The following is a 26,860-nucleotide window of genomic DNA, read 5'->3' on the forward strand; positions in this document are numbered from 1 at the left end:
AATGTCTAGTGAATCATTCCTTAAATAAAATTAGATATCTGCAATTTCTCACTTGATTCCATTTCTTGGATCCATATTTTTGCTTAAATTAAAAGCAATATTCTTATTTCCGTGTGTTATTTGACTCAAAAAACACTCATAACATTTGGAACTAAAGTAAACTTTGTGAATTAACTTATATTCCTTTATGTTTTTCCAACTATGTTCAAAGAAAACTACTTTTTTCAGAGTGAACTCGCGCGTAAAAGCCTCGCACTGCAGCCCCACCATGGTGTTGCAGGCTAACTTTGGAGCAGGAGCAGCTCCATCTGGACTTGGACAGCTCAAATATGCAAAAACGCACATATATAGAGCCATAATTTACTGGAAAAGCAGCGCACTTTGAAGCCAGACATCGCAATGACGTTGGAGTTGAATTCAAATGACTGACACGCGGTCTTATTGAAATAAAACATCCAGTTGCAGAGCGCAGACACTTTTTTTCCTAGTGGTGCAGTGGGAGGCGTGGATCTCGCTCACTTTTGACATTCATTCTCGCAGCAGTAGTCGCTTCTCCTCGAGGCAGGACTCAGATGACACCGACCGGAGGAGAAATTAAGCTCTCTATTCTCTGCGGATGAACTAGGTTTTGACACCGGGACGTGTTTAAGGGGTTCATCTACTGAATGTGGGCAGCGGAGAGCTTTTCAAGTCTTCACAAATAGCCGTGGGAATACTTTAAAGAACAAGTCCACCACCAGACTCTCGCACCCACGGAGCGCCGGTGGCGGAATGTGAAAGCCCCATTTGGGCGCATGTTCGTCTCCATTGTGCGCAGCAGCCTTCTCCTGCTTTCTGCGCGGTTGGAAAGCGGAGGAGGAGGAAGGACGGACCGGATCCCGATCCCGATCCCTGGCCTATGGACGACGGCGGTCCCCTCTCTCCAAAGGCTAATGCTTTCAGTATTGCCTCTCTGATTTCGGCTGCAGAGCAAGCAGGAAACGCAGCGTTTGACAAACAGAGCGCCGGCCTGGACAAGCCAGACCTGCACAACCACAGCTCCTTTAAAATGCACTACAGCACTGTCACCCGGGAAATGGAAGGTAAAGCAGTTTGTTGATGCCCGTGGAGCCGCTGTAGCATGTACACACCGTCTTACACAACACCTTTGCATCTGCTCGGTTAATCGAGCATTTTCACAATTGAGAGCAAAGCGCCAAACCACATATGGTTGCGTTGTTTTAAATGAAATTATTGTTAAAAAAAAAAAAAAAAAAAAAAAAGAATCTCACAGTTGGCCAACTGAAAAATAATGCAGATGTATTATAATCACCACAAGGGAGGAGAAGTCTGCATACAAAGCAGACAGAGTGGAAAAAAAGTTTCCCATTCCAAAACCCCAAAGCGTTGTACAAAAAGTCAACTTTAATTCAGATCACACACGTTGAAAAGGAAGCCAAGAGGAGGAGGGTTTACACGGGCACCCTGTGCGTAATGGTAAAAACAGACCATAATGCGCATATCCAGCTCGGAGAAGGGCTGTATATAATCCATTCCGTATAAATCTATTTGTCCAATAACTAGAAAGCAACAGTCACCTGCTGCCCGTCTGTTTGTTTGTTCATGCAAATCAATGTGTGTTTACCTTGTAACTCCGTTTAACACTCCACTCTGCCGGCCAGATCCTCTATTGTTCACTAACCGGGGTGATGTGGGCGATACTCTTATCCTAAAGTTAAATGGGTGCCGGAAAGCCCATTAAAAAGGGGCGCACTTCTCTGTCAATCAGTCTCGTCCCAAGGCGAGGAAAAGGCACATTACCTGCAGTTCCTTATCTAAATAGAAATAAGAACCGGTTTTATCGCAAAGGGGAGGCCCTCTGCGTCAGATAAGAGAGGAGAGGAGACCTGGTTGCAGTGTGACACACTAGTGTAACACACAGTGTAACTCACTGCAGCAGCAGCGCACAACAGAGGCCGCTCACTGCAGAGATCGATCCGAAGCAACAACAACAAAAAAAGTCATTCACGCGCACTCGGAGTGAATAGTTCGGAGATTTCTACGCGTTTTGGGAAACATTTCGTCACTATTTTGGCTCTTTTAGATGAGGCAGACTGTGTAGCATGCCGGCAGTGGATGCAACCTCAGGGATTACTGAGCAGCCGAGACGGAAACTTTTAAAGCCGAAAGGGGTGCATTTGTGCGTGACATCTTCATCTGGAGATCACTGAATCCTGCTTGTGTTTTTTACTCTCTGCGTTGTAACCGACTTTAAAGTGCACGGCATATTTAGTAAATCCAGGTTTTTTGGGATGATTTCAGCCATATCCAGTCCGTGGCTGACGCAGCTGTCCCATTTTTGCGATGTTGCAGCCTTCACGACAAGCAGCCTGAGCAGCCTGAACACGGCGGGCGGCTACCACCTCTCTCCGTCCCCCGGGGACCCCTACAGCCAGCATGAGTCGGCCCACTACGAGCCTTGCCCGGCGGCACAGCACACCTACAGCTACCCAGGCTCCAACCCGGGCCAGGCTCCGCAGAGCGACGGCGGCGGGACTCCCAACTGCTCCTCGTCCTCCGCCAACTCCACACCCAACGGGAAAACTCTGGTGAAGAAGAACCCCAAAGTGGCCAACATTAACGTGCAGCTGGAGATGAAAGCTTTATGGGACGAATTTAATCAGTTGGGCACAGAGATGATCGTTACCAAGGCCGGCAGGTGAGCACCAAACTTACAATTATCTTTACGCACATTAATGGGTAGACCGGAAAATAATACAGAGTAGAGTATGCTTTATTGTAACAAATAATATTACTCGATATCCTGTCTTAAGAAAGAACCATGGCATCAAACGACGTTATATAAAATGTAAATATTTATAAAATATATATATAAATATATTTAGCATTTATTCTGCCGACACCAATCAGATATGCAGGATATATATACATTACATGTATATTTCGATTTATTTATTTATTGTTTTATTATTATTATTATTATTATTTTAGAATAGATATCATTACAAATAGTACACACCAAATGAGCATTAAGGAGTTCCATTTAAAAAAATAAAAACAATAAAATAGGCCTATATATTTTTCTTCTTCTGAACTTTTTCCTCTATTCGCAGTTGTTTTTCTTACTTCAAATTACTTATTTTTGGGTCCAGACTAGACTGATAAAAGTGTAGCCTATTAAATTATAACAGTTAACAGAAATCACCATCTAGCTTCTTGCACATAAAACCCTAAAATGTGTATTTATAAGCCGGATGAATTTAATTAATGAACACTGACAAAATCTTTAATCTCTAATCTCGCATTGCACCGTTTGGCTATATATATTTGATGTGCAGCTGATCAGTTCAGGCCTGCTGCTGCTGGAGATGTTTTAAAGACGAGGTTAAACTGCTTGTATGTGGATGTGTGTTATGTGTGTTGTGTGTGTGTCAGCTGTAAACAGCATGCTGATGTGATCCCGTTGCGTTTTATAGAGCCAATAAGAATAGCTGTGGCTCCCGGCTCCTTCACCGTCTGACTCCATTTTTACGCACCGCGGTTACACGGAACATTACGGCCTTTAATCTACGAGAGTCTTTACATGTGCAAAAAGGAGATTAGCTCCTATACAAGCTGATTATTACAGCGTTGCAACCTTGTTTTTATTCGGGCCTCGACACGTGTTTACCCGTTTTCTTATTTCCTCATTAGTACAGGAGTGTCTGTCTGCTTCCCTCCCTCTCCTCTTCAGACTCACAGAAATACATTTTTAGTTGCATAAATTGCATGAATACACACACATCTGGTTAGTATTTGGTTATTAATTTAAAACAGAATAAGGACATTTAAAGAAATCAATTTTGCCCTTTTTCCAAATTTTAGAGATTTTCGAGGGGCCATTTTTTTAAATTTATTTCAGAATGTATATTAAATATTTATATTTATTAATATATTTATCCTGTCGCCTTGCTTGTATCTGTAGGCAGGACCATGTTCCTACCATCGTTGACCTCTGACCCTTATGGACAGCCAATAAAATGTTGATCTAATATTCATATATTATTTTTCAACCAGTAAACGCTAAATATGGCGCGTAAAAGCGTCCCCAAGTTCCGTCCTGCAGTTTTTCCTGTAATATAAAGAGGCATGAGATAATTGATTTAATCCTGAAAGTGAGTGTGACAGGAGAAAGGAGATCTGCAGCAGAGCACTTTAGAGGCTCCTTCAGCCTCACCTAGCCACAACACTGACGTTAATTGAGCGTTGATTTTAGGATCCCTTTCACTGACTCGGCGGATTACTCAACTTTCAACCGATGTTCTTGGTGGATATGGATCTGCCCTACATAGTAGATGAGGTGGAGGGGGGGAAAAACAAATGTTTGTGGTCATGTGGACCGAGCCGCTGACAAAACTTATAGCGAAACTTCCAAAAGCGATTCAATCCAAATTTCTGGGCACAAAGCAGAGCAGTGATTGTTAATAAATGCATGCAGAGAGCACTGCCTATTTAATGTTCCCAGTAGCAATTTTTCATAAATACAATTTTGGATATTTTTTCCTCTCGATCCTGGTGATAAAAAGTTCAAATTTAAAACTGAACTGGATTAGTGCCACACCTCGCCTCCCAAATAACGCCCATCTGCGCGTGTGGAAGTGTTTCCACTACATGTGTGTGTGTGTGTGTGTGTGTGTGTGTGTGTGTGTGTGTATGTATAGTAGTAGGCCTTCCTCCGTGTGTCTGGAAGTCATCAAAACAGCAGAAGAGAAGTTAAAGCCAGAAGTTACAAAAGCGGAGCTAAAAGGCAACAAACCCGAAGCTCCATTCAGATGAGGCTGGGAGGGGGGGTTTATCTGGTTCCGCGCGCACTGAATCACGTCACGTCCAACAGCTCGAGGCTTCTGTGTTCTTGTTGCCTCCAGCTCGAGCCAAATGAAGCTCTGTAGGCCTGAGGCTGCGTGTCTCTCTCTCTGCAAACACACTGGCTTTCTGATAAAAAATACTTTGGCAAAATCCTTTGTTGGCTCCTCTGACGAATTCCAAATAATTCTAACAGTTGAACACCACACACAGTGATAATCCAATTTTAAAAAGACATAAGAACTAAATGTGCGCCAAATGGCAACCATTTAAAGCCTAGATTTAACAGTCGCCTCGTGTTTGTTTTTTTCTCAACCAGGAGAATGTTTCCAACTTTCCAAGTGAAAATCTTTGGGATGGATCCCATGTCAGACTACATGCTCCTGATGGACTTCCTGCCTGTAGACGACAAACGTTACAGGTAACTTTTTTTTATGGATGTCTTCAGACAACAACACACACATCTGTCACTACAGGACTGTAAAAACATTTTAATAGTCCAGAGGCTTTATACTGAGCTGCACAACCCATATACTCTGCACTGTTAAATTCCACAAGCACAATAAAAAAGCCACAGTATAAATATATGCAATAAATAAATATGTATGAATACATCACTACAAGCTACATATTTTAGAACATTCATAAATATTTCTACAATTAACCGATTTATGCCCGAAATATGCTGGCATTACAGACATTAGAGACGCATTCAATGCCATATTTGTTTCTCTTATCCCGATGCCTATTGGCATGTCAACACATGCATGGGCATTTTAAATTAGGCGACTTTTAATTCAGTAAATAAATTCGGACAATCAGAACATTGTATCTAATGAACTTTTTTTTTTTCTCCACCTTCCAGGTATGCTTTCCACAGCTCCTCGTGGCTGGTCGCCGGTAAAGCTGACCCCGCCACGCCGGGCAGGGTCCACTACCACCCGGACTCTCCGGCTAAAGGCGCGCAGTGGATGAAGCAGATTGTCTCTTTTGATAAACTCAAACTCACCAACAACCTGCTGGATGACAACGGCCATGTGAGTGTGCACGACTGGAGATATAAATGCATGCCACGGAAACTAATTAGAGCTTAAAAACACACAGTGTGAGGGGCCAAAGAACAGTAATCATACCTTCAAAATAACTACGCAAATAAATATAAAACATACAGTGATTTAACTGACTGTAATGATAGTACAGATCAGAGAGTAGCATTATTTAGCAGCTAGATTTTACGGACACATTATTAAGGGTTCACTGCATCAACTGTAAACTCATTTAGCCACAATAAGTCAGAAATATTATTACTGTTAAGGAGAGTTTGGCCCTCAAATTGATTGATACGAGACAAATGACTTAACAGTAATAAAGCTTGATATTTTGACTAATAGTCAGATGTTGCCAAAAGCCTATTTTCAATCCAGAAAAATGGCTCTCTGCACACCAGGCTTTACTCCAAAAATGACGGCAAGGAAGTGGAATATTTCACCACTGGAGATTATTTCAGCCCTTCCCGCTTGATCTTCCACTCTGACGGAGTGTTTCCGTGTGTCGCTGCGATTTGAGTTGTGAAATCAGAAAGAGTGTCGAGTTCTGGGGGATATAGTCTGGTAGACTATATTATTAGCAATTACTGAAAAGGGTGAGCTCTGACTGCTGGATGGGAATAGGGATATATGGAGACGATCATTATTACTGATCCATGGCTTATAAATGAGAATTGTGCTGCAGGTGGCCTTTAGATATTTAGATAAATGTTATACTTTTTTTCTCATGATATATAATACGAGAGTGAGGTATTTTTCTGCATTTAATGCCATTTACCAATCTGCTTATTTATATCCACAAATACGTATATTGGAGATGGTTGACAATGGTTTAAACAAAAAACAAAAATAAAAAAATAAATACATAAATAAATAATAACTACCAATTATATAACTTAATAATAATTTATACTTCATATAAGATCATTTTAATAGGTTTAAGCCACCAAACTACCTCGTTTAGTCTGTAAGATATTTTATTATACATCATTGTATTTTATTTATGTTTTAATTTGCTCAATCGTATTCATATTTATTAATAATTTAACCATCCAATCAAAAATAGTCTGACTTTGGGAGTTAAGCTTTCATTCCTTCAGTGCAGTGTTTTATGCATTAATTGTACATGAGTGCTGATGAATCCTCTGGTTTCTTACAGATCATTCTGAACTCCATGCACCGCTACCAGCCCAGGTTTCACGTGGTTTATGTGGACCCTCGCAAGGACAGCGAGAAATATGCCGAGGAGAATTATAAGACCTTTGTTTTTGAGGAAACCCGCTTCACAGCGGTCACAGCGTACCAGAACCACCGGGTAAGAAACCTTCATTATCCTGTATATGACACTCATGCATAGCAGCATAATGTGGTGAGCAGAAACGAGCAGTAGCTATATATGTAGGATGTGACCTGGATTCTAAAAGGCACATAAATATAGACTGTCACATAAACTAGACATTTTGTTTAAGCATTATGGGTACTGTGATACCATAGAGTAAAACATCACCACAGGAAATAGGCCTACATAACAAGGTCACTTTCAACTCTAATATTAATCAATAAATGAAGATTAAAAAATAGGCAGTTTTTGTGATGTGCCGCGCGACATTGTGCAAAAGCATCAACGAAAGAATCAGTTGTGTACAGTTACTACAGTCTCTTCCATCGTGCGCTTTTTTGCGCATAATTGTCATCAATTTGCGCACAGCTGTGCTTCCCTGCTCTGCTTTCCATCAGGCTCGGCGTCTGTTTAGATTTACACATCAGTGCGTGTAGGTTATTCAGAGCGACTCGTAAAGGGGGGAAACATTAGAATAAAATTCGCCTCCTATCAGTCGGTGAGTTATTGTGATTGCAATATTCCCGTGATCAGTCTAGGGAATGAAATAACTTCTATTTAATGTTAAATGGGATTTACCAAAATTATTATTAATTCTTATTTACAATAATTATTTTTACAGTTGAAGCCCCGGTGGCTACAGTTACAGTTACAGTGTATGGCCTTTATGATGTGAGGAGACATGGAGACAAAATGACACAAATTAGCAGAATTTGAAATGTTAAAAAAATGATGTTGAGAAATAAAGTTATTATGAATAATTTTGATTAGGACTGCTGTGTCTGTATGGGAATCTAAAATAAGCAGCTGTAAATGTTACAAAAGAGTTTTCAGAAATAGTCTAACTGTATTAAGGGGCAGTTATAGGAATTCACTTGTGTCGCCCTGAACAACAGATCTGTAACCATTTACTCTCATATTTTATTAAAGACAGCAGTGTGTTCAAATGTCTTCTTTTGTTTTTTCAAATACAAAATGAATTTTCCAACTAAAAGTGTCTTTCTTTAGAAATCAAATGCAATGCCTGTTAGAAATGGAAATGATACTGTGTATGCCTATACAGCATAACACTGAGGTTTATTCAATGTTGTGCTCCGGATTTCAGATCACACAGCTGAAGATAGCCAGCAATCCCTTCGCGAAGGGCTTCAGGGACTGTGATCCAGAGGACTGGTGAGCATTTAGTCTTATTGGCATGTTTCCACATGATGTAAAAATGTACAACAGAGAGTATTTGCAAAACAGTTTTGCTGTTTGTCTTATCCCACACAGGTGCCAGGTGGGTGGAGTTTGCCTCATAACAAAAAAAAAAAAAAAAACACAATGAATGCCATGAAGTTTAGAAATCACTGGATATTGTTTGGACGTCAATCGACCGTGCTTTTCTGTCACTTGACAAATTACCAGACACTCTTGTAATTGTAATAATAGAGCAAACCCCAGCCATCTGGTATACTAAGGCTCAGTGCATGACTTATTCCAAATGCTGCTCATCCAGCTCTGCAAATGACTTTTTCTTTTTTCTGAAGAGCATTAAGTGAACCGATTGAAGTTTATGGGAATTTTTGGTTATAGAACAGGCCGATTTGAGTCACGTAATAGGTGGCTTCACATTTCATTCACTGTAAATTGGAGGCCTGTCAATGTGCAAATGCTCATTACATGCAACAGTGTAAACTCTTAAAATGTGCATTCATCATTTTTAATATATAATAAAGAAATTGTGCCTTTGACATTCATTAAATGAATGTGTAACTGAATCCATTCTCCCCGCTCCAGGCCCAGGAATCACAGGCCAGGCTCTCTGCCAATAATGAGTGCCTTTGCCAGAACAAGAAACCCAATGTCATCTCCCCCTCCGCAGAACGGCACAGAGAAAGGTCTGCAGCTCGCTTTCTCTTTGTTTCATTTCTAAAATCCTGCCTGCTATCAAACATGAAACATAGTCACATTAAGTTATTGAGCCTTTAGAGGAAACATTTTTCTTTCAGTGGTGCATTAGTTGGTGGTTGCATTCACTGCAATACCGTCTTTTAATTAAACATCAAATATCAGCCAGTCAATGTCATCCACTGTCAAAATAAAAGAGGTTCTTGTGTTATTGTATAACTGACCACAGCTACCTAAAAAAAAAAAAACATTTTCTTGACATGATGCTGATTATATTTATTAGTTCAATTATAATAATTTTTTTGCTTTAAAAAGCTTCTATTCCATCTGAAGTAATTTTATGTTACTATGTTTTCTTTTGGGAAGCTCCTATTTGGAATTTATTCTGCAGTATTTTTGAGTGAAACATAATTTTATATGCATGAATATTTTCATTGATCACATATATTAATATATATATTTTTTCTGTGTTTCAATGCAGACTTTTATTATCTAGTGATCGGAACACTGCTTTCACCTTGCAAGTTATATAATAAATAGCCAGTCAATGTCATCCACTGCCGACATAATAGAGGTTCTTGAGCCATTACATAACTGACCACAGCTTCCTAAAAAAACAGATTTTCTTGACATGATGATGATTTTATTTAATAATCTTTTGAGGGTTTCACCTTGGTTTTAAAAAGCATCTAATCTATCTGTAGGAATTTTCTAACTATGTTTTCTGGGAAGCTCCTTTTTGGAATTTATTCTGCAACCTTTTATATGCATGAATATTTTTAAAGATTGTTTTCTGTGTTGCAGACTTTTACTATTATCTAGTGATGTAAACACTGCTTTCACCTTGCAAATAATATAATGAATACTAACCATTTTGGGGGTATTACAAAAAAATATTATATAGTGCACAGTGCAAACTGTTAACGGCTTCAACTCAAAAACAGGGGTATTAATATAAACATTCAACAACAAGTACCTGTCATAACCTACTGTAGTTTGGAGCACAGAACTGAACACACGCATTGTTTAGGAAAATATATATAACCTGCTGTCACAAAGTTTGCTCTACTAACTGCCCTCATGTCCCTTCCTGCACAGAAGACAGTAGACGGGAGTACGAGAGAGACCCCAGCGGCACGCCCATACACGCAGACCCGGCTCACCAACTGATGTCCCGGGTCCTCAGCCCCGCCTTGCCCGTCCCGGGAGGCCTTCACGGCGTCCAACTCACCAGTGGCCGACCTAGCCCTCCCCACGACCTTCGCTCGGACCCCCACGGTCTACCGCCGGACACCCTGCACCACCACCCTTACAAGTACCCCACCACCTATGAACACTACCTGGGAGCCAAGACCAGGCCGTCGCCCTATCCTTTACCCAGTATCAGAGGACACACGTACCACCACCACATGAACCCAGCCACAGCTAACATGTACTCAGCCACCAGTGGCCCCTCTAACTATGACTACGGGCCCAGATAATGACTGCTGTCCACCAGGCCTAACGGCGCTAAGCACTGTGGGAATGGAAATAGGCAGGAAAGGCAACACAGTCAATTAATGGCTTACGCAACCTGCGGGGTGCATTCACGGGCTGAAACTCTGCTGGATAAACCCTGCGGTATTTATTTAAAGGAAATGTTGCGTGAAGCACGGGCACCTGCTCTGAGTCCTTGAAGAGGTCTACCTTTGACCTTTGAACCCAAATGGCAGTAGCTCCACGCCAGGGCACTTCTTACCCGAGCGGTGCAGACATTGAGCCAGCAAACAGAGGAGACAGGAGGGACCTCTCCTTAACACGGACAACACCTTTGATCACAGACTGGAATTGAATTCTTTTTTTTTGTGTTGGATGCACTTTTTGATTTGCCTTGTTTTTATTGCTTTCAAAAAAGCCATATGTTATATAGTCCATCAACCTCCTAGGTAGACGAGATGTTTGCATGTTGAGCTCATCAGAGAGGGTGTTGAAACACACCCCAATGTTTTTGTTTGAGGAAAAAAAAAAATACAAGATTTGATTTTTGAAACATCTTGAGCCGCTCTGAGAAGCTTGTACCATGGCACTGACTTGCAGCAATTCAAAGTAAATAAATGAAGCAGAATGACTGTTCTGTATCTGTAAAATAAACATTAAATTCTTGTAATTCATAAAAAAAAGTGAGGAGATCTTCCATTCAAAGCGCTGTGTGCTGTTGCACTGCTGAAGGGGGAGGGTTAAAAAAAAGCTTACCTCACTGATAGCATTGTTCTGGTCTCTCCGGCCGGATTTGCCCTGTTGAATTGGGTTGAGGTGTCCGCTGCTCCTGCAGTTCGTTGGAAGTCAGGACTTGGAGGCTGTCTAAACATTTGACTGCACTATAGTTCAAATGTTGAAATCTGCACCTGGTTCTATGAAAAAAAAGCATATACACACATGAATGCACTCATCGACCATACTTCCTACTTCTACACACACTTCCCTCTTAGTTTTGATAAACCAATTGAAGTAAATGCGGTCACATTACAGACTGCAATTTTCTTTTTCATTGATAAGGAACAAAATATGTGGCAAGAAGTCATTCAGAACTGTATTACTGCAGTGAAAGATTTAATATATATATATACATATATATATATATATATATGCATATGTATATGTATAGATATATAATTATATCTATACATATATGTATAATCATTTTAGTAATTGGAATATTATATAACTTGTTGGACATTTAAAAGTAATTATTATCAAAATAATGTGCAAATAATTTGGTAAAAAAAAAGCATTTAATCTAAATTCTGAAATTTGTGTTTTCAAAAACTTACTGGCAAGAAAATAAGAGGCCATGTCATGTGTCATACAAAGTGGAAAAAAGACAGCATTAACATTTCCCCTCTCCCTGAAAGTATATCATTGGTCATATTTAATGGGACAGTTGGGTGATATTTTAAGAATGTCACAGTCTCCTATCCGTGCAGCCATTTCCATCTCCTATGTGAAGTCCTATATGAGGAATGCTTTGTTGTCAAGGTTAATCTCGTTGGGAGGAAAAAAAAAAGTCTGCTTTGGGATTTGTGTCTGTCACGATACAAAAGGGAAACGTCCCCTAATGATTCATTTCAATAATGTATTTTTCCTCCTTGAACCCGCTGCCATTGAGCAGAGAGAGAGGGAGGATGCCTGAGGGCGGCTGACCTCTGACCTCTGACTGTTTAATGGCTTGTAAAGGTGTCAAAGGTTAAATAATGTTTCCACTCATTTAAACGCAGACTAATTGGTTGTAGAGTTTCTTTTGTTCGTTTGGTCGGTGACTAAAGCTTTTACTTTACATTGAACTGTATTAAGAAGCCAATATGTACAATGACGTCTTAATAATTTAGTCTGCTAGCTATTAGCTTAATGGAACAAATATAGGCTGGCTGATATCAGCTGCTATTTGACGTTTCACTATAGATAATTAACCCTCCGTTTGCGTCAATTAATTTAAAGTTCAGACAGATTCATAGGCATATAGTGTGTCTATTTTTAATTTTAGTCGGCTAATTCTTTATTGTGTAGCCTATTTCATCGACTATTTTATCTCTAACAGGTTATTATTAGCTATTAAAATAGCTAGTTTTTATCACGTCGAGTTATAATTACACCATATAACGAATAATAAAAATATAACTGCTTTCAAAATGTTGCAGGCTAACTCACCCACACAAATGACCCCACTACATGTCATATGTCGTGTGTAGTCTGGTCAGGAAGCCGCCCGCTGTGGACCGTCGCCGGCCTGCAGCCTGCAGGTGTCTGAGGAGCAGCCGGCTCGGAAGCCCAGAAGCACCGCGAGACGACACTGGGGTTACCGCCGCACCGCCGGGGCTCGTAGGGGAGGACGGGAAAGAAAGGGTAACAAGCTGGAAGAAGGGTCAAAAGGCGATACGTGGACTAATTATAGGTTTCACAACACAGAGAAAACATCAATGAGACTGCTAATGCACGGAGTATTTAGTCTAAATCAGGAGAACTGTGACCTCGTGTCAAACTAACCTACAACCAGTTGTATTTTCAGAATAAAAGTAATTTAATAAAGTTTCTCCCGATTTTTTTTGTACAAATTATAATGGGCCCCATAATTTCCATTTAGGTTAAAAAGTATCCTGCTAAAAAGGTAAGTGTAATGCTTATACGCTCTATACCGGTGGTTCTCAAAGTAGGGCCCGGGGACCCCCAAAGGTCCATGGCATTCTGTCAGGGGGTCCGCGAAATAATTTGCTATAAATTATAAAATTGTGCTGTATCATTAAAAAGTACATGTCAGCTTTGGGCTAAAAGAAACTCTGATATGATTGTGATTACATTATGAATCAGTCACTTCACTCACTCTAAAGCAATTATTCCAATCAGAATTTTCTGAAGTAATATGCTTAATTACTTTTATGTGTTTTGTTATGATAACTTCTGTTATGATTTGTTCAGAGCTTTCTGCCAGTGATTTAAATAAGGAACAATATGTTCATTGTGTTAAAGTTGAAGCATTTACTGAAAGTCAGCATTAAACTGGTAATTTTAAATGTTTGGAGACAGTGGTATTAACATGACTCAAATTGAAATGTGTTTAAAGACAGGTCTGACGTATTTATGTTAAAACATTTTACAATACACATAGTTCCAATGGCAAAGGAGTACAAATGGTAGTAAGCATATGGTTAGTTAAGATTGTCGATTAATTGTTACACTTGTGAGGTGTTCCTTGGAAGAAATTTCTACACTGTAAGGGGTCCCTGGCCCCAAAAAAGTTTGAGAACCTCTGCTCTATACATCCACTTCTGTGGCTTCCAGTGTCCAATGACTGCTGAGGATCCACTACAACTACAAGGATCCACTGTAAGGGCTGCAGTAGTTAATTAGTGCAGTGAGAAAACAATTGAGCAGTTGTGGAGGAAGCATTCAGATCATTTAGCCTACTTGAGTAAAAATAGCAATAATGCAATAAAAGTAATAGCTCTGCAATGAAAACAGGGCTTAAATGAATTTATCATTAGCAAAATAAACTTAATGTAGGAGGCCTATTCATAATTCAGAAAAATGACCACTGCCAGTGCTCTATCATATATTATATTATTGGATTATTATCACAGAGTCATTACGCAACTTTTCACTGTATAGTTTGTCACGGTGGACCTAATTTTAACTACTTTATATAGTTTACTGTTAGGTAGTTTAATCCATAACAATGCATTATATTTGATTAGCTCGGTTTGTACGTAAAATCTTAATCTGTAAACTATACTACACATTTGGCTCTGAATTGAGGTGTAAAGTATAGCATTAAATGTAAATAGGAGTACAAGTATCTCAGATTTGTAGTTGCGTACATTACTTTAGTAAATATACATGATACATCTCACCACTGTAATAAATATATCGGCCTTCTCGTTTTCTCTCACCACCTGCGCTATTAACAGTTGTCCAATTTTGTAGCAAACCCTATCCAGCAATGAAAATGTTCTACATATGTTGCACTGTTAATAAATGGTGTCCCTGGCGTAGCATGCATCAGTCTGGGAGACTTGACATTGAAGCCTGAGGACCTCATTTTGTAACCCTGCCCTACAGTCTGAAGGGACCTGAAAGAAAGAGCCTGTACAAATAAGGAACCCAGGGGATTTTTTTGTCATTAGCACATTAATGAAGTGATCTGAATTAAGATTTTTCTTAAAAAGATATAGTTTAATAAACTTAGATTACAGATCTTGCACACTAAATAAGAACTGATTTTTTTACAAAGTGGCAATCAGAGAAAGTGCGCCTACTGGAGGGAATATAATGAATTGCACCTCAATACCAACTAATGCTGTCAGTATGGTGCCTGTATTGGCAAATGTTTTCCACATTACATTTCTACACATGCACCTTAATAGACTCCAGCATGCTTTCAACAGGCCTAGGCCATTTTCAAGCACAATATTTCAATGTGTCCTTCATTTCACACAGAGGAAAAGAGCAAACCTGCTTACAGGCCCAGTTCCATTCATGTGCCCAGATGCGTCAGGCTCCAGGAGAAACGGTGCCAAGGTGAAGTATGAAGAGGCAGAGGATGGATGATAATGCAACCCGAGGCATCATTTGACACTCGGCTGCATCTGGAACATCTGTTGTGACAGGCCTATCTGGATTCGTTCGCTTCACCTCTGTGTACATTTCTGCTGAGCCTCGCCTCCCTGCCTGCCTGCCGTATCTGGGGACAGTTATTAAAAACAAGCCAGGTAAACCAATCAGAGTCCTCCGCCTAAACAACAGAACACGTGTTTCACGTTGCCCCCCCTATGGCCTCTCAACTAATACAAAAGGCACTACGGTTTATGGTGTGCATGAGGTTGCTGACGGACATTTTATGCAGAACGTCAACATCACCACCACTGGGCAAGAGCCTCGATACGTTCTGTATTAAGTCACATTTGAAAAAATAAATAAAACCAACTTAACCGTGAGGCGGAACATTGGTTTTGGCTTATACAGAATCATTCTTTTTCACCATTTATGTTTTCTAAATAATCAGGCTCAGTGTGACGTCTCACATGTCCATGACTACAGCATCAACCACACACGCACACACACCCACACACACAACCCAACGGATTATGTCCCATCCCAAAGCCGGGCTGACCTCTGACCTTGAAGGCCGAGGAAGACACACGTTAGGTGATAAGTGAAGCACAGGGCCTATTGTGCAGACGGTCTCCCTGTCCATTTATTGACTTCCTAAATGATCCATTATGAAGTGATTTACGAGGTCCACCGCCACCCCACCAGGCGCTTCTAAAGAGGCCGGTGGGCTGCCGTCTGCTCCATTCAACAGACATCTGCACCAATGGACCCGGCATTTGATTTATCAGAGAATGGACGGAAGCTGGCCCACGCCACCTCTAATGTTTGTTCAAAGCCAACAGGAGAGTTAGGAAGCTGTTATGAATGCAAGATGTCACCAGTGGGGTCAGACACAAAAGGTATAGATGGAGCTCTGCGGGGAACAAGGAAAACATGTCATTAAAACCACACACTTGGAAAAAGAAGTAAGCAAAAAAAAAAAGATCTCATTCCATTCCGGGTTTTTTAGGGCTTTATTTAACTGCAATTAATCGCATGATCGTCCATAGTAAATCATGATTAATCGCACATTTTTTATCTGTTCTGTACCTTAAATTGAGATATGTTAAGTATTTAATACTCTTATCAACATGGGAGTGAGCAAATATGCTGCTTTATGCAAATATATGTCTATATTTATTATTGGAAATCAATGAACAACACAAAACAATGACAAATATTGTCCAGAAACCCTCACAGGTACTGCACTTAGCATACAAAATATGCTAAAATCATAACATGGCAAACTCAAGCCCAACAGGCAACAACAGCTGTCAGTGTCAACGAATTTGCCTTAATGTGACAGCCGTTTTTTTTTTTTTTTAAAGTTTAGGCAAAGGGTTTTAAACAAGTTCCAAGTGCAAACACAACTCATCCAAAAAATGAGTTTGAATACAAACAAAAGAAGCAACCAAAACTGCACTTTTTTCAATGACAGTAGTGTCACGGCGAGGCAGCTTGTCTAGCAAATGACCTTGTCTTTCCTCTGTTCACTAATGATTATGCTGGTCTGGCCCTTTGATTTCTCAGGCCTTTCCTGTACAGCACGATGAGCTTCTCAACTCGGGGTCATCCCAGGAGACAAAGCCTTTATGAAGCAGAACGTCGAGCGTTTGAAGCCCCCGGCCCCTCGGCACAGTGTTGTAACACATGAGCTCCCATGCTGCTCATTGACTCACAGAGATATTATTAGAGACAGTGGACAGAAAAACAACACCTCTCTATTTTCTCTGAGACTTTCACAACAGGACCCTTGGCCTTGTTCATGACAAATGTCTGTTTCTTAAAAAGACATCTGCATTTGGCATTACGAGTGAAGTTGATGTAGAAGTCAACAATTGTCTTAATTTAAAATGCAAATGCTGCCGATTCCTCTTACAGAGGACGTTAAAACATATCTTTGTTTTGGGAGCCATCAAAGCTAACGCAATCAGCCTGATGGTTACATTGATGTAGATTTCTTCATTTTCTTTCTGATCTTTTTGATTAACAAAGAGGTAATACTTGCTAAGAAAAGAAAATGAGCTCATGAACAGATAATGCTGACCAAGAAGAGCATCTGGAGATCAGCACCTCTCTTAAACCAACAGGCCTCTGTTCTTCATGCCCCTGCTGTGATTAACCTTGTTTGACAAATACATCTCAGGTCAGGCTGGAGGGGCCTGACCTGAGATGTATTAAGCTAAGTATACATAGCTTTATACAGCTATGTATAAAGCTGTGTTAAGCTAAAACCTGCTAGAATAACAACACCAGATTACATAGCTGCTCAGGTGCGTCGTATACCGCAATTTCAGCACCACTGGAGCAAATCTCCCATCAGATAAGTCAACACAATCACATAGCTGCACAGAGCATTACAAAAGGCTTCAGCAAACAGTGGGCTGAAAAAGTCAGCAAGTGCCTGATTAACTATTTGAAATATATCAGATAATTTAACTGGCCTTACATTTTAAGGAAATCTTATTAAAAACAATTTAAACTATGCTGGACATACGCTGTGTATAAAAGAAAATGCATGAATAGACATTATCTGTAACCGCTTATCCTGTTCAGGGTCGCAGGGGGGGTTGGAGCCGATCCCAGCTGACATTGGGTGAAGGCGGGGTTACACCATGGACAGGTCTCCCGACTGTCACAGGGCTGACAAATAGAGACAGACAAACATTCAAACTCACATTCACACCTACGGGGCATTTAGAGTCAACAATTAACCTGCATGTTTTTGGACTGTGGGAGGAAACCGGAGAACCCGGAGAAAACGTTGGTGGAGCTGAGGCCGACCTGAACGACGCGGAAGAGGACACAGCTAGCAGCTAAGCGACCTGGTGTGGCACCCACCTGTGGCCACACCCTTAATTATGCCTAACTTTAAGCTTTAATATAATATAAACGGGTGAGTTATATAAGTATTCACCCTCCGTATAGTTGTCATGAACGGGGAAATTAGCTAAAGAGACCAAAACCGTGTTTTGTACCAGGCTGTAAACATGTTTATTCCTGCTGTAAAATTGGGCCTTTTAACATGGGGGTCTATGGGGATTGAGTCGCTTTTGGAGCCAGCCTCAAGTTACCATTTGAGGAACTGCACATTTTTGGCACTTACACATTGGATTAATTTTTCAGCACCGGAGGTTGCTGCTTGGTCAGTAACTAGGGATGTCACGGTACCAGAAATCTAGTAGTCGATACCAATACCAGTGAATTTCAACGATTCGATACCAAATTCGATACCACGGTAAAAACAAAACAAAACAATAAATCCCATGTAATTCAACACGCACTCTTTTATTAAAAACATGTGTACATTACAAAAAACAGAGCAATAAAAAGTTTAAGTAATAAATAAAAATAATTGACCCATTTTGTTCATTTTGTCGTATCAGCGGCAGGTTATCAATCGATAGTCAGACAACGGACACTACATACTGACCGTGAATGCATCTGGTCCGTCAACTCAGAGTAGCAGGAGTAGGAGCAGGAGCGGAGGATTTGTTGTCGAAGTGAAAAGCAAACGCACCTATTTGGCAATATGTCACGTTTAATCCCAATGCTATAAGGGAACCATAACGTTAATGAGGTAATCGCTGCGAGGTGGATGGAGCCGTCACAGCCGGTGTGCACGGAACAGCGGCGCCAGGTAGACCCCCGAAGCGGAGAGGCTAGACACACCGCCACCCGACGGTAAAGATCAGAGTCAGCGCTCTGCACATGTTGACCGTAATCTTTCTTGTAAAATGTCCGGTGCAATCGGTGACACCGGTGTTGTCACAAGTTTATTAACCGGTGGGAAAATCTTCCTCACTGTCACATCACTACATTACAGGCATCGTACGGTACCTTCGGTACTGTAGAAAAAAGAGAACCGTCACTTTTTTAAAATTTTGGCACCGACTTGGTAACGAAGTTCTTGTGACATCCTTATCAGTAACAACACTTTTTTCATTACCTCATTACGTTACTATTAAGCATGTCGCTAGATCCAGATGTTACTATAAGTTGAACTCAGGTTCTATGCAGATGCTACTATTTTTAGAAATGTAATCAACTGAGCCGAGGCAGTCTAGGTGTATTTCCTTTGTTTTACTACTGTATCTTTCATGCTCTTAATGGTACATGTCCACAGCCTCCGTCCTTTCCACGCTTCCCATTCATTGTCTATGTAAGCAGCCGTGCAATGCATTCTGGTAGCGTGATTAGAGACAATGATTTGCATAAAGTTGATGTCTAGTCTACTTTAAGCAAATCAGGGGAGTCCGACGTGACTCGCCGCCTCTGGAAACTCCCTATAAACTTTTAAACTAAGCGCTGTCGATCCAAAATAAAGACACATTTAGCGACTGCATGTCTTATTTCTCGCATAAAACACATTTCGGTGAATTATTTTCATGAAATAAGAGAAGAAAGTTTCCAAACAAGCAGCTATGTAGGTTCCTGTTAGAAAGCTGGGAGCAGCACGAGGAAAAGTGTTCGTTCAATCAGGTGCCTCATGCCTCGTGTCTAGTGGCAGCCCATAAAGCGTCCAATGGTGGGAAGTGAGGCCCCTATGGACATGTACCATAAGAGGTGAGACAGGTGGCCAGAAGGTGGAAACCGGCCCTGTGTAACGACATGATTCATGACAAAACAATGAATTGTTATTCATGGGCATTACAACAATCTGTCAACAACGCTTGGTGCTAGAGGGCGACGTCAAAGCAGGATCTCAATATCAAGAGACAAGTAGCTAAATATAATTTACACAGTCCATTTGTCCAGTTAGCAACCCATTGCACTGGACTATTACTGAATTATTGGCTACTGATCCCATTAAAAGTTCATATATCCTCCCAGAGCTCAGAGGCTCAGCCAGTGTCCGCTCCCTCGTTGTATATTGACCACAGGCTGATCCGCTGATCCTTGGATCCAGCAGCCAGCAGTCTTTGTCTGGGGTCTTGGTGGTCAGAGAAGGCCACGCTTAGCGCCATGTCAGTGTGGTACTGAAGCACCGCCAGTGGCCGCAGCTTCTTCCACCCGAATACCCGCACCCGATGGTCCCAGCCCGCTGATGCCAGAAGCTTGCCGTCTCCCCGGATACACAGCTGAGAGACCCCGGGGTTGACCAGCGTCACATCGTCCTTGAGCTGTAAAACAACAGAGAGGAAAAGGATCTTAGCAGGTTAGAACTACGTATCAGTAGTAATTGTCAGAGAAACCTAAAACCAAATGATCCTTTTCTTCATTAGGGGTGGGGGAAAAAAATGGATTCACCTATGTAACCTGATTCTTTTTTTTTTTTTTTTCACAATTTAGAATGCCAGAATTTATGTATTTGCTTCATTTGAGTGTATGTGGAGGAAGAAGGAAGTTACCGCTTTTATTGTTGTAGTCTGAGTAACGGGATGTCATATCCGTTCCGTATCTGTCAAAAAACAAAACAAACCGCAGCGAGCCGAAATGAGAAAGTAGAAAACACCGGAGGGTCTGCATGGATACGATCGGCACCCTCACATTTTAAATCCAAAGTGGTAAACACTACACATCCAGTAAAGAATGGAAACACTTTGGGTTTCACACATTGACAGGAACAGCAGAGCTAGAGATCACGGCTAAAGCTGCGTGCTAATTCTGTCAAGGACGGAAATGTTATCGTATTGTAGTAACATGCGGTCAAGTCGGCTGTCACTCTCATCTCTGTGGTCAAATGGGCCGACGCTACAACTGTAGAGCACCCATATACTGATATTTATGTTAAATGCATTCAAACGGCCCAGATGGAGCTGACCATGGATGTATAAAGAGAACGGAGCTGACGGAAGAGCTAGAGACGGACTTGGCGAAGTTAGCGGAAGTATACACGTGTGACTATGTCCGGTTTTCAAATTACACTACATACACGCTGAAAATCAAACATTTTAATGTAATAATTCAGATATTTTAAGTAAAAGTCCCCGATTCAATTTGTTTCCCATCGTCTAGTGTTAAAAAAGTTAACAAAAATCGCAATAAATCATAATATCAAATCGCAATACTTGTCAAATCGCAATACTTAAAAATCGTAATACATATCGAATCACCACCCAAGTATCGTGATGGTTCCGAATCAGGAGGTGGTGTATCGTCCCAGCCCTAATGTTCATGCAAATAAGGAAACAAAAATAATCACACAAACTAATTAGGTCAGTGAGTCGATTAATCACTGCCGTCTAGGAAACTGAGGCCAACACAAACACCGACAGGGAGAGACTATCAGCTGATCTGATGACGGAGGTCCAAGTGTGAGGCTAGATGTCTGTTGAACCTGGCTGGAGACTCCTGGGACTCAATCATCGGCCATAAAGCATTACGGCACGAGGGCCGCGAGCAGATCTTTCCGCGTCCCGCTATTTGGTTTGGAGTTAGGGAGGCCTATTCTGGAAGCGGGGCTCGAGTTACCTTTGTCACAGTTTGCGAGAAAGAGAGAGCGAAAGAGAGAGAGAGAGAGACCCTCTCGCTGAAATGCTTGTTTGCCGAGGCCTTGTTGCTTTAAGCGCCTCTGATGAATTACATTCACACTGAAAGGTCTGGTCAGCGGGAGAAGAGACCCGATAAATACATTGTTGTAACGTCTGCCTGCTAAAGATTAGCCACAGCTCCCTCTCCCTGTGATCTACGGTGTCCAAGGACTGTATCAATCTCTCTAAAAGGGGCAACAATCTGACATATTATAATAAATGGCGGCTAAGATCGCTATCTGAAGGGCCTGCTGTGATGGGCATTCCTGGGGAGCGAACGTGCTCTTCCTGCGGGCTAGGGATCTCTGCCGGACCAGCGGATGGGACACAAACATCTGGATATGGGAGCTGAAATCAAACTGGACAGCGTATAATTGACTTCATAAGCTGTGTCTAAGGAGACTAATGGCCTTGGATGGGAGGAGACGGTGGAGAATTTATCTGCATGCTCCTGTTCCGGGCAGGAACCATCCACAAGCTGCATGTGGAAGATATAAGCCAGGTACTCATAGCCCAAGTGGATAAAGTGGAATGCAAGGGAGAGAGAGAGAGAGAGAGAGCAGGGAGGAATGCCATTGATCAAAACAGAGTGAGAAAGCTAAGTTCAGAACAGGCAGTGATGGGATTTTTTTGTTTTGTTTAGCAAACCATCGTCGCTGGCACCACTAGTGTGAAAGAGAGTGTGGCCGGTTAGACCAAACAAGCCAGATACACTGACACAAAGCAACCCGGGGGGGTGAAAGATTGTTTGGAGCTTTGTTATTACCTCAAGGAGTTGGTATGCCCCTACCTCTCTCCATCTGGTTTGCATTAGAGGCCTGATAATGATGGGTTTAAGTGTCTGTTTTTGTTTGTTTTGCTTCCCATAGTTTGTGTCAGGAAAAGGCATTTGTTTCATTAAAGGGTCAGTTGTAAGCGGTAAATGGTTAATGATGTAGTAATGGTCATTCAGCAGGGCTGGCTGGCAAACTGTTTGGACTTTTTCTACAGTCTGAGAAAGTAGAAAGAAAAGTGACCAGTGAGGAAGAAAAGGTCGTCCTTGGCTATAATATAAAATGAATGGTGCTCATGTGCAGCTATAAGCTGCCAGTGATCAGTGTTTACTCTGTGATTTCATGAGGCAATAATAGCGCTGAAACGATGAGTTGATTAACAGAAAATTAATCGCCAACAATTTTGAACGTTATTTATCAAATAAAAATTACAAACATGCTCATTATGCTGCATCATTCTGCTTGATAGAATTGTAAATGGAATATATTTCGGACTGTCAGCTGGACAAAAAATAAATTAATTTGAAGGCAATTTTTAGAAAATTGTAATTTACTATTTCTGATATTTATATAGCAAATTCTTTGCATCAAGACTTCGTTTAATCATCTAGAACATCTCTCCCAATTCATTGTCTGTGGAGCAGCTCCACACTTTATACCCTATGACATCACAAGTTTGAGTTTTTGGACTCTAGTTTTTGGATTTGGGAGAGAGTTGTTCATGTTCACTAATATATTTTCATATATTGTCTTAGACCATATGAATAACATGTATATTTTTTGAAAATGGCCGTCGTTCCCCTTTAAGAGACCCGTCTTATTTTCTCTTTTGTATATTTACTATTGCTCCTTAATGAAGAAAAGTATTTATTTATGCGACTTGATTTATCGATGGAATAATCGGTAGAATACTAAAATTATTGATAGGTGCAGCCCTAATACATTTTAGTTGCTGCCTGACAGTAATATTAGTTTTGGTCATATATAGCATTTACCCATGTTTTGATTAACACTGCAGCACAGAAAATACAGTTGTTTTTTTAGATATAGCATAATGACAGAGTAGAAAAAAGGAACGATTAATTAGCTGATTGATAGAAAACAACCATTTTAATAACCAATTAATCATTTAAAGGTGCAGCAAAACATACTTATTAATATTATATTCTATTTCTGCCAATAGCTCCCCCTAAATCTTACACACTGGACCTTCAAGTCATTTTCTAAAGGAATAGTTTGATATTTTGGACACAGCCAGGCTACCGGTTTCCCTGTTTCCCCAGTCTTTGTGCTAAACTAAGCTAACTGGCTGCTTCATATTTACCGTTCAGACATGAGAGTGATAACGACAACAACAAACTCTCGGCAAGAAAGCAAAGGATCGTATTTCCTATTCTGGACTGTTGGTGAGACAAAAAAAAGCTATTTAAAGTGTTCACCTCGGGCTCTCAGAAAATACACTGATTTTATAGAATAAATGACTAATCAATTAAATGAGAAACAATCAGCAGATTAAAGCTGCAAGAGGCAGAATGTATTTGGCATCATTGGGCAAAAAATCCATAATAATCTTTCAGCATATTATAATTTAAGTGTTCTGAGAGAAAACTAGACTTCTACTCGTGGCTCTGTTTTCAGGCTTTAGAAAATGTAGCCCTTGATGGCAGAATTTGGCCAATCACAGGTCATTTCAGAGAGAGAGCGTTCCTATTGGCTGTTCAATCAACAGAGGCAGCTGTCAATCACTCGCAAACGCCGATCAAACTTAGAAACAGAATCGATTCATATTTGATCAGCGCTGCCTAGTTTGACCATTTGATCGGAGTTCACGAGTGATTGACAGCTGCTCAGAGACGGCAAGGCTCCAGCTCGGCTCTGATTGGTTGTTTCCCTCTTGTCTGTGAAATCTTGCAGATACCATTAGGAGCACCGGAGGACACAGAGGCGCATGTTTTTTTTTTTTTCAGATTACCCGTCTCATGCACTACTGTCAGGATATATTGACCGTTTTATACAAACTTTTTTTGCTCTAATCGGCCTACTGCTGCTTTAACTCTTCTTTGTTCTTAAAAAGAAAATAGTGTGCTGTCATTGTAATTCCATGTTCTCCGGCAGCAGCATTGTTGTTCTTGCTTTCGGGCCACACCACTGCTGAAAGAACACCAAGAAAACGCTGCTGACTTAAGCACTGCCATTAACCAGGCCTAAATCTGTAATGAAATCCATTGGCTCTAACCGGGGAGTCTTGGCTCATTTTATTTGACACCCCATTTTTCTTCCCCTTGCTTCCTTACTATCTCATCAGAGACACAATCCGTCTTTGGGCTTCATCATTTTTTTTGTTTGAACACTCCTTCCTGGCCTGTGTTACAGCATGCACACACACACACACACACACACACACACTGTCTCAACGCCAGCTTTCTCAGCTGTCAGAAGGCTACCAGCTCTGCTCAGCAGCTGGGCCCACTAGAGTTTTTGTGGGCCTACGACAGATCCAACACAAACTCACACTTCGGGATCCTCTTTTGTAGCATCTCACCGACAGAGGAGACGTTCAAAAGGAGCGTCCACTTGGCAGATCTCACTCAAGCCTTGCTCCACTTCTCTCCCCCGGCCTTCTCCTCCGCGGTCTTGGCACGGATCTTGGCGTTCACGCTCATCTACTGAAACGTCCCATCATCACTCACTCACTCGAGCCTAGCGGCTGGGAGGCTTTTTTTTTTCGCAGGTATTTCTGACACACCCTGTCCCTGAATCACACTTGGCAGCGGGGGAGATTACAGCCTTTTGTCACCTTGCCTGTCGGAGCTTGGCGCTGGCTGACGGGAGATGGATGTGTCAAACAGGCGAGCGGTCCCATTCAGAAAAGACAGAAGAGGAGGAGGAGGAGGGGGGGTTCTCAAAAAAGAGAGCCATAATTTCTATGACAGCAGCACATACATACATCAGTCCAATAGAGGTTGGGCCTGATATGACCTATGAATAATTCAGGTGTCATAGCAGGATTGGCTGACAGCTGCACGAATTCACAGAAGACATGTAAGTGATTTCTGGGGGGATGTGGGTAGTGAAGATGAGCGGCAGGAGTTCCACCTGCAGAGAACTGTCATCAGTCTCAGAAATAGCTTGCTGTCAGCCACGCTTGATTTACACTGCTAATCTTCCTCTGTCTATACCTGCTTTCTCCTTCTCCTGTCCGCGACCTCTGTCCTCTTCTTCCTACTGGCGGAACACGTCACCGCACTTGTCAGTACATTTGAGTGGCCGCCTAAATATATGTCCATCTGGCTTAACAGCTTGTAAACCCCAACACCCACGCCCTCATAATCTCACCCTGACACATTCCCAAAAATGTACGCTGGAAGGAAAGGAGAAAAAAACAAAAATGCTGAAGATGATGCCTCATTACTATGTAAATATATCAGGCTATAGCCAGGTCAAACAGAAGATAAAGGCCTCTGGGAGCCATGTGTAATACATTAACCTCCATTCCTGAGGCTATCTGTCTTTATCTGGGCTTGATAAGCTCACTTCACAGCCCTTCAGCCTCACTAAATCATAACTGCACTGTGTTGTGTCACATCCAGTTTCCCCCTCCATTTCACAAAAAGCATCTATCTTCCTTGCCAGCCAGTTCCTCTATATTCAATGGTATCGCAAGGGTAATTTGCGGGGAAGTGGGATGCTGTGGCACTTATAGCCTCCTCAGCCTTTATTGCAGCCTCCCACTGTGAACTACTGTTCCCTTTACTGCAGATGTGTTTTTTGTTTGGTTAAGGGGCCTCCGAGGTTTTGATATTTTTATTACCTCTCACGGGTCGTCCGTCAGGACCCGGGGCCCGGGTCCGCCACCCGGCAGGTCCTCCCGCTCCCCCTTACTGCTGCCACACAAAAATACTTTTGTGGGAAGAACTGAGGATAGCTGTCTGGACGTCACACTGAGCTGCACTTCAGGATAATTTAAAAGCCCCCGTTGGATCTTTTCCCTCTCCTTGTGCTTTTTTCCTGTCGTCCTCATCCTGGATTACATGCTGAATCAATATTTTGTTGCTTGAGCAAAATAAACCAAATAACCACTCTCCTCCTGTTTTTGGTATATTGAATCAAATGTTTTTCTAGACACATTTTCGGGATGAAAAAATTGGGGCTTTGCAAATATTTCTAATTCAAGCATTCATTTGTAAAAAGCCTTGGAAAGAATAATACCCCTTGACTGTGCAGGAGTGTACTATGTCAGCCTCATGTTCCCTTCTGCTCTGATTCATGGGGGTTGGCTGCAAAATGGGAGCATTCCCTTTTGCTCATGAAATCAAGAGAAAATACAGCTTCAAATGAGGCATTAAGTCTCTGAAGCGCTGGCTGTTATGTAAAATG

General features: G+C 41.4%; 2 protein-coding genes and 1 long non-coding RNA gene across 9 annotated transcripts in view; 1 reads left to right on the forward strand and 2 right to left on the reverse strand.

Annotated features, from left to right (window-relative positions):
• Positions 1–13,529, reverse strand: part of LOC119493469 — a 29,379-nt gene extending 15,850 nt beyond the window's left edge. The window contains exons 1-2 of one of the 2 annotated variants that reach the window (XR_005207970.1): positions 12,802–13,529; positions 11,350–11,507 (exon numbers count right to left, since the gene is read on the reverse strand). This is a non-coding gene — a long non-coding RNA (uncharacterized LOC119493469). The remainder of the gene's footprint in view (positions 1–11,349; positions 11,508–12,801) is intronic. The other variant, XR_005207971.1, reaches the window with a different exon arrangement.
• On the forward strand, positions 487–11,276 carry tbx1 (T-box transcription factor 1). Of its 5 annotated transcripts, none has more exons than XM_037778773.1 (8): positions 487–1,082; positions 2,302–2,698; positions 5,162–5,263; positions 5,708–5,879; positions 7,048–7,203; positions 8,333–8,400; positions 9,007–9,107; positions 10,216–11,276. In XM_037778773.1, exons 1-8 carry the CDS (start codon positions 899–901, stop codon positions 10,596–10,598), a joined length of 1,563 nt encoding a protein of 520 aa, XP_037634701.1. In that variant the 5' UTR covers positions 487–898; the 3' UTR covers positions 10,599–11,276. The 5 variants fall into 5 exon arrangements, with proteins under 5 accessions (XP_037634701.1, XP_037634703.1, XP_037634704.1 ...); XM_037778775.1 differs by having other exon boundaries at positions 10,219–11,276; XM_037778776.1 differs by having other exon boundaries at positions 2,353–2,698.
• Positions 13,530–19,021: 5,492 nt separating the features above from the next.
• Positions 19,022–26,860, reverse strand: part of gnb1l (guanine nucleotide binding protein (G protein), beta polypeptide 1-like) — a 35,211-nt gene continuing 27,372 nt past the window's right edge. For both annotated transcript variants that reach the window (XM_037778875.1, XM_037778876.1), the window contains one exon: positions 19,022–20,360. In XM_037778875.1, coding sequence (XP_037634803.1) covers positions 20,082–20,360 — 279 coding nt within the window. In that variant the 3' untranslated portion in view covers positions 19,022–20,081. The remainder of the gene's footprint in view (positions 20,361–26,860) is intronic.

Source organism: Sebastes umbrosus, chromosome 8 (genome assembly GCF_015220745.1).
Source record: "Sebastes umbrosus isolate fSebUmb1 chromosome 8, fSebUmb1.pri, whole genome shotgun sequence".
In the NCBI taxonomy this organism is placed as follows: Eukaryota; Metazoa; Chordata; class Actinopteri; order Perciformes; family Sebastidae; genus Sebastes; species Sebastes umbrosus.